We start from the raw sequence: 13,707 nt of genomic DNA, 5'->3' as shown, positions 1-13,707 counted from the left end.
CAGCAACCCTCAGTTTGTTTTGTGAGATTAAGAGTCACTTATGGTTTGTCTCCCTCCCAATCCCATCTTCTTTCATTTATTCTTCTCCTACCCACTTAAGCCCCCATGTTGCATCACCACTTCCTCATATCAGGGAGATCATATCATAGTTGTCTTTCTCTGCTTGACTTATTTCGCTAAGCATGATACGCTCTATTTCCATCCATGTTGTCGCAAATGGCAAGATTTCATTTCTTTTGATGGCTGCATAGTATTCCATTGTGTATATATACCACATCTTCTTGATCCATCTGTTGATGGACATCTAGGTTCTTTCCATAGTTTGGCTATTGTGGAGATTGCTGCTATAAACATTCGGGTGCACGTGCCCCTTTGGATCACTACATTTGTATCTTTAGGGTAAATACCCAGTAGTGTAATTGCTGGGTCATAGGGAAGTTCTATTTTCAACATTTTGAGGAACCTCCATGCTGTTTTCCAGAGTGGTTGCACCAGCTTGCGTTCCCACCAACAGTGTAGGAGGATTCCCCTTTCTCTGCATACTCGCCAGCATCTGTCATTTCCTGACTTATTGATTTTAGCCATTCTGACTGGTGTGAGGTGATATCTCATTGTGGTTTTGATTTGTATTTCCCTGATGCCGAGTGATATGGAGCACTTTTTCATGTGTCTGTTGGCCATCTGGATGTCTTCTTTGCAGAAATGTCTGTTCATGTCCTCTGCCCATTTCTTGATTGGATTATTTGTTCTTTGGGTGTTGAGTTTGCTAAGTTCTTTATAGATTCTGGACACTAGTCCTTTATCTGATATGTCGTTTGCAAATATCTTCTCCCATTCTGTCAGTTGTCTTTTGATTTTGTTAACTGTTTCCTTTGCTGTGCAAAAGCTGTTGATCTTGATGAAATCCCAATAGTTCATTTTTGCCCTTGCTTCCCTTGCATTTGGCGATCTTAGGAAGATGTTGCTGCAGCTGAGGTCGAAGAGGTTGCTGCCTGTGTTCTCCTCAAGAATTTGGATGGATTCCTTTCTCACATTGAGGTCCTTCATCCATTTTGAGTCTATTTTTGTGTGTGGTGTAAGGAAATGGTCCAATTTCATTTTTCTGCATGTGGCTGTCCAATTTTCCCAACACCATTTATTGAAAAGGCTGTCTTTTTTCCATTGGACATTCTTTCCTGCTTTGTCAAAGATTAGTTGACCATAGAGTTGAGGGTCTATTTCTGGGCTCCCTATTCTGTTCCATTGATCTTTGTGTCTGTTTTTGTGCCAATACCATGCTGTCTTGATGATGACAAGCTTTGTAATAGAGCTTGAAGTCCGGAATTGTGATACCACCAACTTTGGCTTTCTTTTTCTATATCCCTTTGGCTATTTGAGGTCTTTTCTTATGTATGTATGTTTATATTTGTGTATGAACAAAAGTATAGTCTGTTGACAGAGGTGTTAAATAATTTGTTGCTCAGATAGATTGTTTTCCAGTGAGTTTTATGTCAGTGATTTGAGAGAATGAGCTTTGGAGTCAGACCTAGTGAAGATTCCTGCTCTATCACTTGCCAATCTCTCTTAAGCTTATTTTCTCATAGAAATTGTTGTGAGAATTAGATAGGAAAATGCTTGTAAAAGCACTTAGTGTGGTGGTTGGCTATTGTATGCCTACAGTAAATAGTAGCTCTAAAATACTTCTTTAGCACTAAAAGCTCTGCCACAGTGCTGTTTCCAGTTAATTGAATTACCTGGCTAAGAACAACCTTTTAGTTCTCTAAAGTGTATCAGGGCACGTTCCCTGCATTATGACCTGGAGCATAGAAAAAATGGTTAGATTGTCATCAATAATTTAAGATGCCGTAGTCCCTTGAGGCAATAATTTAACATCAGTTCTTATAGAGAACTGCCATCTATAAAATTGGGCTGGAATCTGACTCCAGAGCTACACCGGCAGTCAATTAGGGGAGTTTTGGGTATGCATGCCTTTTGGTACTTTGTGCATGTGTATTTTGCTTCCTTTTTAAAAAAAAAATCCATAATGGGGCGCCTGGGTGGCGCAGTCAGTTAAGTGACCAATTGTTGATTTCAATTCAGGTTGTGATCTCAGAGGGTTGTGAGGTCAAGCCCCACTTCAGCCTCCCCGCCCAGTCTTTTTGGGACTTTCCTTCCCTCTGCCCCTCTCTACTGTGCTTTCTCTCTCTCAAAATAAATAAATGAATAAACCTTTAAAAAAAATAAATCCACAGGAAATTTTTAATCTTATTTTCTTACAGTTTACCTTCTTTTTCCTAAAAGGGGACGACATTAGGAAAAATTATTGTCCATAAATTGTCCCTCCCCCCATAACTGAAACATATACAGGGGACATGATGCCGTGTACTCTAATGGTCTTAATATACTTGAGGAATCTGAGAATCCAAGGAAAATTAATTGACTTGCTCTCTTTCAAGTAGCTGATGAATGGAAAGAAAAGTGAAGACTTAAACCAGTTTCCTAATCAAAAGGCCTCTACAAATATAGCCTAGCAGTGGGAAATGAATTTCCACATCACCCATAAAGATGATTAAGTTGAAAAATAAAACCTGCCAGGAGAGGTTAGAAACCATTTGCCTGGAAAAGAAAAAGCTGAGGCAAAAAGAATAATATTGATTCCAGTGGGTGGTCCTGATGTCTGACTGGAGGTGAAGTCCGAGGAGCACTGGTAACTCATGGGTGGCAGTAACCCAGTAAATAGTCCTTGGAAGTGTGAGATGCGGGCAGGTCAGTGGCTTAGGGATGTCCCACCCCTGTTTGGATAACCTCTGAGGCCTCTGGCCCCGTGGTGCTAACCTTGCAGTGGTGGTGCTCGAGCATTTAATACATGCATAAGGTTAACGTTACTAAAGGCTTTGATTTGTGCCAGTGTCTTTCAAACTGAAATCAGTTCTAAAACTCCCTGAGCATGTGTCTCTTTTACCATATGTGAAATTTAGAAAGCTTTTAATCCATCATTTAGGGATGGCTTTCCATACCTAATCCATCATTAGGGACTTAGCATTTTCTTTCTCTGAGTTTCTGGAAAAATGTATTTTAGTAGTATGATATTTTTCTTTACCTTTCAGAGGTGATAGCAGCTTATCATTAATTTGGCAAGTGAAAAACTATAGTGAGATGAAGAAACATTGTGTATTTTAATAACCTTGTTGAAGTACTGTTAAATCTTTGGTGTATAGCAAAATGGTATGTAAGAGCTATGTAACACTCTGTATAATATCTTTACCCTCTGGGTGGTTTTTAAAAAGGAGTACGTGCACATACTTGTCTCTCTTTAGTAGGAAATGTAGGAAACTAACTGAAAACTGTGGAGGCTAATCAGGTATCTAGGTGCCACATGAGAGGGTGATTACTTTTCACTGTTTATGTTTTAGACCTTTTGAATTGTTTTTTATAGATTTTATTTATTTATTTGACAGAGAGAAAGATTACAAGTAGTCAGAGAGGCAGGAAGAGAGACTAGGGGGAAGCAGGCTCCCTGTCTAGCAGAGAGCCTGATGTGGGGCTCCATCCCAGGACCCTGAGATCATGACCTGAGCCGAAGGCAGAGGTTCAACCCACTAAGTCACCTAGGTGCCCCTGAATTTTGTGTCCTGTACATCTTTTACATCTTTAGAAAAGAATGAAAATTTGTTTTCAGTGTTAACACAGAATGATGTAACTAGAAGATGCTAGAGCTTGCTATGTGTATCTTCTGGCATATGGGTTTTTTCTTAAAATTTGAAATTTTCCCTTCATTTGAAATTTTGTAGAGAACCCCAATGTATATAGTGGATAAAAGGGGTACTGCTCTGAGTGTAGCAGGGGTGGGATTTACTCGAATTTCCTTCTGTAGTCCCTGGGGTGTTTTCCTGGAGTCCAGTCACTGGCAGAATGTAACTTAAGAACCTTTGACCATGAGGTTTGTAATAGATTGCTCTGATTTTAAATCCTGGCTTTCCTATTTGTTGCCTTGTGGCATTAGGAAAGTTACTTATCCTTGTGAGCCTCGTCTATAAAACCAGGGCTAAGGTCCTACCCAGGTTGCTGCCAGCATAGTATCTGACTCTTAAAATGGGCTCACTTCCTCTTGCTATTCACTTTGGCTTACGGTATATCTGGAGTGGCAGTAAAAGCAGGCATATCTAACTTTAGACTGTGAAAGTCAGAGATATTTTGCCAAGGTATTTTGTATTCTGGTGTTGGTTGTTTTCTTTGTTGGTTTGGTTTTGGTTCAGTTTTTAACAACAGTAAAGGGTTTTGAATTTTTCTGGGTTCTGTTAGAAATGGAGATAGCAGTTACCCAGGGGGTGAGTAGCGACTAGGGAGAGGGGAGAGCACAAGGGGAGCCTCCAAAGTTTGGGTAGTAGGGTCGGCTTTAGCTCAAGCGGTTACTTCGCGTGCAGTCTTCAAAGTTTGGGTAGTATATTTCTTGATCTGGGTGCTAGTTACATGGGTGTGTTCATTTAATGGGAAATTCATCAAGTTATATATTTGTGATCTCTGCACTATTATTTTAATAAAAATTAGACATTAAAAAAAAATCATAGACATTTCTTCTGTGAAGTGCCTGCCCATTGCTGTCTCTTGCCACATAGTAGTACCTCTTTCCATGATTTGAAAATGTGGACACATTATTAATGGCAGTTCTCTTCAGGTCACACATCTGTATAACTGTAATTCAAATACCTTACTTTGGGATTTTGTAAGAGATTGAGGTTAGTAAAGGACAGAATGAGTGCCTGGTCATAAATATATTGGAAAGCTGCTTGTGTTACTGATAGCAGCTCATGTACACTCCCTATGTCTAAAGACTGCCTTCAACTTGATTGGCTTCTTAACTTTCTAAAACTGTAATATCGTACTGTTGGCTCTTAATTCGTCTGGATGGTGACAGCGTGCTGAAAGAGATTTTCTCTGTCATTATGGAGAAAATGCTTTCATCTGGTTAGCTTATAAAGTGTTAGCAAATAAATTCTTGTCTTTAATGTCAGAGAATGGGTAAATAATTATTGCTTATTTTACTATAGGCAGTTTTAATGCAATTCAGCAAATTATAGGAGAATTTTAGGTGGAAACTGTTTAGAAATAAAAACAGGCAAAAAGGCTTTATGTGGTTTTTGTATTTGTGTTTTGTATGTTTTTGGAGCCTTCAATTCTGTGTGGTCCGAGAAAAAAATGAATCTCAGCCACTATTTTAAATTCCCACAGACTTCAGTTTTTAAATCACTTCAACTGTACCAACACTCATTTTTGTGTAAGGACAAATTAACACAAAAATCTGTCTAGGGGCACCTGGGTGGCTCAGTGGGTTAAGCTTCTGCCTTCAGCTCAGGTCATGATCTTGGGGTGGAGTCGAGCCCCGCATTGGGCTCTCTGCTCAGCAGGGAGCCTGATTCCCCCTCTCTCTGCCTGCTGCTCTACCTACTTGTGATCTCTTTCTCTCTCTCTGTCAAATAAATAATAAATTTTTTTTTTCTAATCTGTCTATACTAGGCCTTTCTGACATGTCTTTTGGGTAAAGGCAGGAGATGAGAGTGAAGCAGAGGAATATGAACTCAGGCTAAGAATGAGGACCGGAAGAGGATTGTTGAGGGAAGAGGAGGATAATAGATCTGCATTCTCCCATACTAAGAGAAAAGGAGAGTGTGTAGTGCCTGTGTGGCTCAGTTGGTTAAACATCTGCCTTTAGCTCAGGTCATGATCCCAGGGTTCTGGGATCAAGTCCCATGTCAGGCTCCCTGCTCAGCAGGAAAGTCTGTTTCTCCCTCTTCTGTCCATCTGCTTATGTGCTCCATCTACTCACTCACTCTCAAATAAATAAATAAAATCTTTTTAAAAAAAATCTTTGCTCTCTATCATAGATGAAGCTTCATTAAAATTTGTTTTGTTCTAACTTTGTTTTAGTTTGTAAAAATTAGTCTTATTGGGAGCATGTGGGGTTTTTTTTTTTCTTGACATTTCAAATGTTCATATACATAAATTGGGAAGTGATGAGCAGCAACTTTGTTGTAATAATGACAGTGTGAGTACTTTCTAGATGCCAGGCAATATATACCACAGTGTTTGTTTTACATTTGATTCTTAAGACACTGAGGCTGAAAGAGAATAAGAAACTTGTCTAAGATCACATAGCTAAAGTGGTAGAGCCATCCCAGTCTCCAGCTGGAAATGTAGATTATTTCCACTATCTCTTTTATTTTGAAATAACACTTTATATATCAAGTTTTCCTGAAGTTGTGTGCTTTACTACACAAGCAGGGGGACCAGCAGGCAGAGCAGGCAGAACAGGGAGAGGGAAGCAGGTTCCCCACTGAGCAAGGAGCCTGATGTGGGGGCTTGATCCCAGAACCCTGGGATCATGACCTGAGCCGAAGGCAGCTACTTAACCGACTGAGCCACCCAGGCATCCCAAATTCTTTATAAATATTAAAAACATTTTTATTCTGAACAGGCTTGTTGGTGTCTGCTTTATATTAAACCCCTATTCTGAAATAGCTGTTAATAAGTTAGAATCAAGAGCCCTTGTGGACTGACAGAGGAAAAGAAACTAGAAATCATGGACTTTATGCTTTTAAAGTAATTGACTTCAGAGAGTTTCTTAGCCACCATCTAGTCTAGCCAGTTACTTGTAGAATTCCTTCTAAAACATCTTGCTTTCATTAGAAATCTCATCCAGGGGATGCCTGGGTGGCTCAGTTGGTTAAGCAGCTGCCTTCGGCTCAGGTCATGATCCCAGCGTCCTGGGATTGAGTCCCCCATCAGACTCATTACTCGGCAGGGAGCCTGCTTCTCCCTCTGCCTCTGTCTGCCATTCTGTCTGCCTGTGCTCACTCTCTCTCCCTCTCTCTCTCTCTCTGATGAATAAATAAAATCTTTTTTTAAAAAAAAAAAAAAAAGGAAATCTCATCCAGTTGTTGAATACCAGTCCTGTGGAAGCTTTTTCACTGAACCTAAGTCTGTCTCTGTGTTTGTTTTTCTCACGTGACAGCCTCTGCATCTTCCCTCCAAACAATAAATTTCCTCCCCATCTCCCAGCTCTCTTACTCCTCCTCCTGCTCACACAGTCTGAAGTTCTTTGCCAGCTCTCTCGTTTGTCTTATTTTTTATTTTCCTTGACAGTGTCTTCCCTTACATCCTCCTAATTCCTTCTTCACAGTGTAAATAAACTGCAAACACAAGTAAATAACAAGGCAACTTCACCTTTTCCATGCCTTTACCAAAGTACATTTTAAACAAAGAAACCCATAGCAACTTCTGCACAGCCAAGAGCAGAAGGGAGACCTTCAGCTGCTGATCACTGCTGATGAAGGCCATCACTCATATGGAGACATCCCATTATTATTAAAATAATTTGAAAATTACACCTATCCCAAGACAAAAGCTTGAACTATCCTTGTGACAAAATATTATTGGTAGGTTAGTAGGGACCCGTAAATACATAATTAGGATTGATTTTTCTGAGTGTTTCTTCATAGCTCAGCCCCTTTCTAACCTTCATTGACTGAACCCAGATGCTTACATCACCATCTGTGATTTTGCAGAATTGAGCTGTTCTTATGCTACATTTGGCATATATTCTGTATGGAACTTAAATTGTTTTGTTTTTTGGTTGTTTTGGGGGTGGTGTTTTTTTGTTTTGTTTTGTTTTGTTTTAAGATTTTATTTATTTGACAGAGAGAGATCACAACTAGGCAGAGAGACAGGCAGAAAGAGAGAGAGGAGGAGGAGGAGGAGGAAGCAGGCTCCCTGCCGAGCAGAGAGAGTGATACGGGAATCGATCCCAGGACCCTGAGATCATGACCTGAGCTGAAGGCAGAGGCTTAACCCACTGAGCCACCCAGGGGCCTCTTGTTTTTGTTTTTTGATAAATATGCATTCCATAGCTTTTTCAGTCTGTACCATGCAGCATAACTTTAACATGACTGGTTAATTTTTAAAAATAAGGTAAAATTTAGTTAGAGAGCAGTATGCTGATAAAAACAGTTAAATCTGCTAGAGGCATGTGTCAAAATTTATAAGACTACAGAAGTTAGTGGTGGGTTTTACCTGATTTGTTTCAAAGTGAACAAGGTGCAGTGTTGTTTCTATCTAAACTTAATGCTCTTGAGAAATGACATTGCTGGAGTTTCTGACCAAACTTGATCATTCAGTACTTGTTGAGATGTTTCTTTGAAGGTCAAGGATGCTTTTTCTGTAACAACTGTGTTCGATCTTAAGAAGTGCAACCAGAATGTTTCAGTCTTTGGTTAGATTTGTTTCCGAAAACTGACAATTGACATAGACAATGAAGAATCAATTGGCGATTATAATACATTATTCCATTTAGCTAAAGATTGCACAAGTGATTTCAGGATGGTATCAGTTACTGGCAGGCATATATATATATATATATAATACCAGAGGTGACTACACACACGATCCAGATGAAGAACAGTCGTGGCATGGACTAGGGTAATAGGTGGAGGCAGTCAAAAGTGCTCAGATTCAGGACATGGTTAATGTAGACCTGCAGTAGCCCACCATTGAGTATGAAAGAAAGAGATCTTAGGGTGACTTCAAGCTTTTTTGCCTGAACTACTGATAAAATGGACTAGCCATTGTCTAACATGAGAAAACCCTTGCTAAAAGAAGCAGGGCCTTTTATATGATCAGTTGCTTGTGCTTGACTCCCATTTATAGTCACTAAAGAAAGCTTATGGAAGAAACACTCGTTGGAATTTGTGAAAGAGACTGAGAATTAATGTTGTATGTGGACCAAAGGGGCACTAGTTTACATTAAAACTTTATAGTAGCAGAGAGTGCTACACAGGACCTGTTAGATGTTCCCTATTAAGAAATTTGCCATAAATAGTTTAACTGGAAGTGTTTATTCTAAAGTGAAACTTGAAAACCTTAGTATCGGGGCACTTCCTCCCCACCTCTTTGCCTGCCTGTGATCTCTGTCTGTCAAATAAATAAATAAATAAGAAAAAAAAAAAAAGAAAACCTCAGTGTCTATAATTGTCAAACCTCTTACTCATTAATTTTGTTGTAAAAATAATTCTGGGTATGTAAATGAATCAAGGACTGATTTTTTCTTCCAGTTTTGCTTTTTTTTTTTTTTTTAAGTTTTATCTAAATTTATTAAGAATTTCTGTTGGTTTTTTGGGAGGGTTTTGTTTGTTTTATAAGAATTGCACTTGTTGGGGCACCTGGGTGGCTCAGTGGGTTAAAGCCTCTGCCTTCGGCTCAGGTCATGATCCCAGGGTCCTGGGATCGAGCCCCGCATCGGGCTGTCTGCTCCGCGGAGAGCCTGCTTCCTCCTCTCTCTCTCTCTCTCTGCCTGCCTCTCTGCCTACTTGTGATCTCTGTCTGTCAAATAAATAAATAAAATCTTAAAAAAAAAAAAAAAGAATTGCACTTGTTTAGTAACAAATTTTCATGTTGTACTTCAGGTCTTTCTTCCCTCCAAAATTATATAAAAGTATCTGTAAAGTCTAGTCATGTCCATTATTTCTACTTTGGAGAAATAGAACCTGGCCTCTCACTTTTATGTATATAACCAAAAGCAGTTAAAATTCTGTTTATTCTTGTTCTTAGATGGTGTCCTCCCTGAAGTGGCTTTTCTTAATGGAAGGTCTAAGAGCATCCATTTTTGCTTTTTTGAGACAATACTTGATCATCCATAGTAATGATTTTATTACATGAAGTAGAAGTTTTTAGTTAAAACTTGTTTGGTAGAGGCGCTCTTCTGTAAAATGAAAGTCACTACTGCATTTTTCAGTCCTACCATTAGTAGACTCTGTTCTTTTGTGTGACTGCAAAATGAACAGTAGCACCTATGTTACAGGTTGCTGACCTGGTTTTAAGATTTTTTTTTTTTTTAATTTATTTGTCAGAGAGAGACCGAGCACACAAGTACAGGGAGGGGCAGGCGGATGGTGAAAGCAGGATCCCCACTGATCAAGAAGCCCAATGTGGGACCGATCCCAGGACCCTGGGACCATGACCTGAGCTGAAGGCAGCTTCTTAACCCACTGAGCCACCCAGGAGTCCCGCTGACAGGGTTTTAATTAGTTCATCCATGGAAAGTACTTAGAACAGTGACCAGCATATAGTTGGTGCTCAGTATTAAAAGGGAAATTTGTGGGCACCTGGGGGGCTCAGTGGTTTGGGCCTCTGCCTTCAGCTCAGGTCGTGATTCCGGGGTCCTGGGGTCGAGACCTGCATCGGGCTCTCGGCTGAGCCTACTTCCTCCTTTCCCCGATGCCTGCTTCTCTGCCTACTTGTGATCTCTCTCTCTCTCTCTGTCAAATAAATAAATAAAATATCTTTTAAAAAGTAAAAAAATAATAATAATAAATAAATAAAAGGGAAATTTTGATTCTAAGATGAATGAATGATATGTTTAACCCTGTCGTCCAAGAAATATAAATGTAGATTTGTTGTTCTTTTATGCATAGCACCTATTTTGATAATGCTCTTTGGAATAATAATGAGATTTTTATTTTTGGTTTTTATGGAAACTTCAGCAAAATATGTAATACATCATTTAAATTGTTTTTCTTCTTACATCTAGAGATACTGGCTGAAAATTTTTTAGTTGTGAACTTTTTTCTAAATGCTACTGTGTCTTATACTTTATTTATCTAGCACTTGGATTTTCAAAACATGTTTTGACCCACAATTATGATTTTGTCATTGCAGGCAAGAAGACAACAAGACCCTAGTCCTGGTTCCAGTTTAGGTGGTGGTGATGACCTCAAACTTCGTTAATTAGCAGCACAGCAGATGTGCCCCCCCATCTTTACATATACATTGTGTCTAGTTGGCAGAAATAATCATTATTAAAAGACCAGAAACTGTGATAACTGGAGGTACTGCAGTCTATTTCTCAACCTTTGGCAGTAACAATACATCACAAACTGCCATGGTTTTGCACTATGATTATAGAATACCTGCATTTCTAATTTTGTATGCATGTAGCCAGTAATTTGAATTTTTTCCTATGCAAGCTTACTTTGTTGGCATTATTTTAGTGTGTTGAAACTATCCACTTGTAAAACTCTTTTTTTCCTCCATTTTAATTTAAAAGATTCTGTCATTTAAAAACAAGTTAAATTTAAATTTTTATCAGAGGGTTTCCCCCAATCAGTTGTTCTAATTATTTTTGGAATTTTAGATGTGTTGGTTACACAACTTCATTTTAAATAGACACTCTTGGTCATTTGTTTTGTTTCTGTGTTTTTATAGTTTGTGGCATTTTAAAACTGCTGATGTGTTTGCATTATTTTAAACAAGCTAAAAACCTAGTAGCATAGAGCTGTCTGCCACAGCCTTTTAACACAAAGTTTACAGTTGTTAAAGTTGCAGTATCCTTTTAAATGTTGATAATCAGCTCCTTTTTCTTTTCTCCTTAAACATAAAATTTTTTAATTGGTATTAACTCTAATCTTCCCCAAATCTGTTTTACATTTTGTTCTGTAATGTGTTTGTGTGGAGATATTCTCCACAGATGGTAATAATATTCCACTGAAATGCCTAAAGAAGTCGCAGGCTGGCTTCTGTTTTATTCAGGGACTTTTTTTTTTTTAAGTCAATCAGAAAAGGGATACTGGAGCTTCTTCATGTATGTAACAACATATTAAACTGGAGACAGTGATGAATCAGCTACCAAGGTAATATTGTATTAAAATCATGTTTAAGATAGCTGCTTTTATGTGTATTTCATAATGCATGCTTTTGTAAAAACAATGCTGGGTGATGAAAAATTAGTCTTAGAGAGAAAATGTTCATCTGTGCAGAGGATACATTTTCTTCATTTATTATGGAAAAAACTCACAGGTTATATATATGGTATTTTCCAAAAGGACTATAATAGAACCTTTTGAGATGAATTAGTATAAGAATATTTTTTAAATAGGCTCACTGTCAAATTGGATGCAACTTTGTTTTTAATACAAGACTGGAAAAAAGTGCTAAGTCATTCGGTACCTCCTTGCAAATATTTTTCATGTCACATTCATTAAATGTTACTGCATTTCTGAATTTTTGCAAAAATGTATTTTATCATCATAGAGTGGCATTATTTAAAGAGTTTGAAAAACTGACGTCGTCATTTCAGGAAAGAAACTGAAGTCTGATTAAGGTCATCGCATTTACAACACACACACACACACACACACACACACACACATACTTGACTTGATGAGGGAGGTGTGACTTTCATTGTATATAGGTCTTATAATTCATAAACATATCCTGTATCTCAGAATAAAAATAATTGTTATATATTTGAAGTCATGCATGGTAAGGAGTGTGTTTAAATTGTTACAAACAATAATGCATCATAAAAGACCATGCTGATCTTGTGTAACGAAGTACTATGAATGAATTTGGTTGGTATTTAGTGTTGTGCAGCTCACATGTTTACACACTCAGTGCCCTAACTTCCCCTGAGGGAATTGCCTTTTAAGTGGCCCTTAAAGTGGTGTTTTAAGGTTCCTTTATCACAGAGCTCCTTGGTTTTTGACTTCTGCACTTAATTTTTTTAATAACATGATGATGATGGTACATTTTTCTCTATAGCTTCTAGCTAAGGGCTTTCATTCCACCAGTAACTAAGATCAAATGTTATTAAATGTTCATATTCCCATCCTTCTGTAAATACTTGATTTTTCCTGTCATTCAGCTCAGCACTGTGCTTCTGTCTTGTCTTAATGCTGGCATTAAGATCATGAGTCTTTTTTCTCCAATAGTGCAGGCTTTGAAAACTTTTATTAAGTTATTGATGCAATTTGATATTTTTCCATAATCTGTATTTAAACAAAATTACATCATTGCATCATCTTTTCTAAATTCATCTCCATTAAAACTTGCCTTAAGCTACCAGATCGCTTTTGCCACCGTTAGCCATACTGTATGTTTGTATGTTTCATTTACTTTCACAATAAACTTCTGTGTAGTGGAAAAAAAAGGTCTGGGTTCTTCATTGACATAAGCCAACAATTTCTGTTCAGGTGCTCGTTATGATATGAAAATTGACTTTGTTGTTTCAAAAATGTTCTTTTGTCCTTTTTTTTTAAACTTTAAACAACAACAGTGGCATCTAGTGGTCATTTCTGCTCATTCCAAAGAAAACCTTCAATGTAAATATCACAGTATCAAACATACTTGGGACTTGCGCTCCTTGGTGGCAGAGTAGGTTGAGTGTTTCAGCTCAGGTGGTGAACCCTGCGCCTGACCCTGTGCTTAGCATGGACTGAGCTTGGGATTCTCTCTCCCTCTCCTTCTGCCCCTCCTGCTCATGCTCTCTCTCAAATAAGTAAATAAATCTTAGAAAACATACTTGGGCATTTTTCCTATACCAGCCTTTTACTTTAGAAACAAATATCTTAATTGGTTTATGCCTTATTGGCAATGGGGAGCTTTTTCAAGCTTTGTATTAAGCTTGTATGAATTATGAATTATGTATACCTTAAGCTTTGTATGAACCTTGTATGAATTACGCATTACTGTATAACACATTGCTCCAAAGCCAAGAAGCTAAGTTCAGTGGTCTGGTCCAAGGTCTCTGCTGAGGTTAGAGTCAGGTTGTTAGCACAGCCAGGCTACCGTCATCTCAAGGCTTGAGTGTGGCTGAAAGACCCTCCTTCTGAACCCGTTCCATAGGTCATTGACTGGCCAGTTTTTCAGAGACCATTGGGTCAAAGTCCTTGATTTCTTGCT

General features: G+C 38.3%; 1 protein-coding gene across 2 annotated transcripts in view; it reads left to right on the top strand.

Annotated features, from left to right (window-relative positions):
* The window catches only part of CBFB (core-binding factor subunit beta), a 64,231-nt gene extending 51,276 nt beyond the window's left edge, over window positions 1-12,955 (top strand). For both annotated transcript variants that reach the window (XM_082711957.1, XM_082711958.1), the window contains exon 6: window positions 10,687-12,955. In XM_082711957.1, coding sequence (XP_082568083.1) covers window positions 10,687-10,755 — 69 coding nt within the window. In that variant the 3' untranslated portion in view covers window positions 10,756-12,955. The remainder of the gene's footprint in view (window positions 1-10,686) is intronic.
* The last annotated feature ends 752 nt before the right edge of the window (window positions 12,956-13,707 follow it).

Source organism: Mustela nivalis (assembly GCF_964662115.1).
Source record: "Mustela nivalis genome assembly, chromosome: 18".
NCBI classification, from domain to species: Eukaryota; Metazoa; Chordata; class Mammalia; order Carnivora; family Mustelidae; genus Mustela; species Mustela nivalis.
Note: the sequence above shows the minus strand (reverse complement) of the source record. Positions and strands in the feature narration are given on the sequence as shown.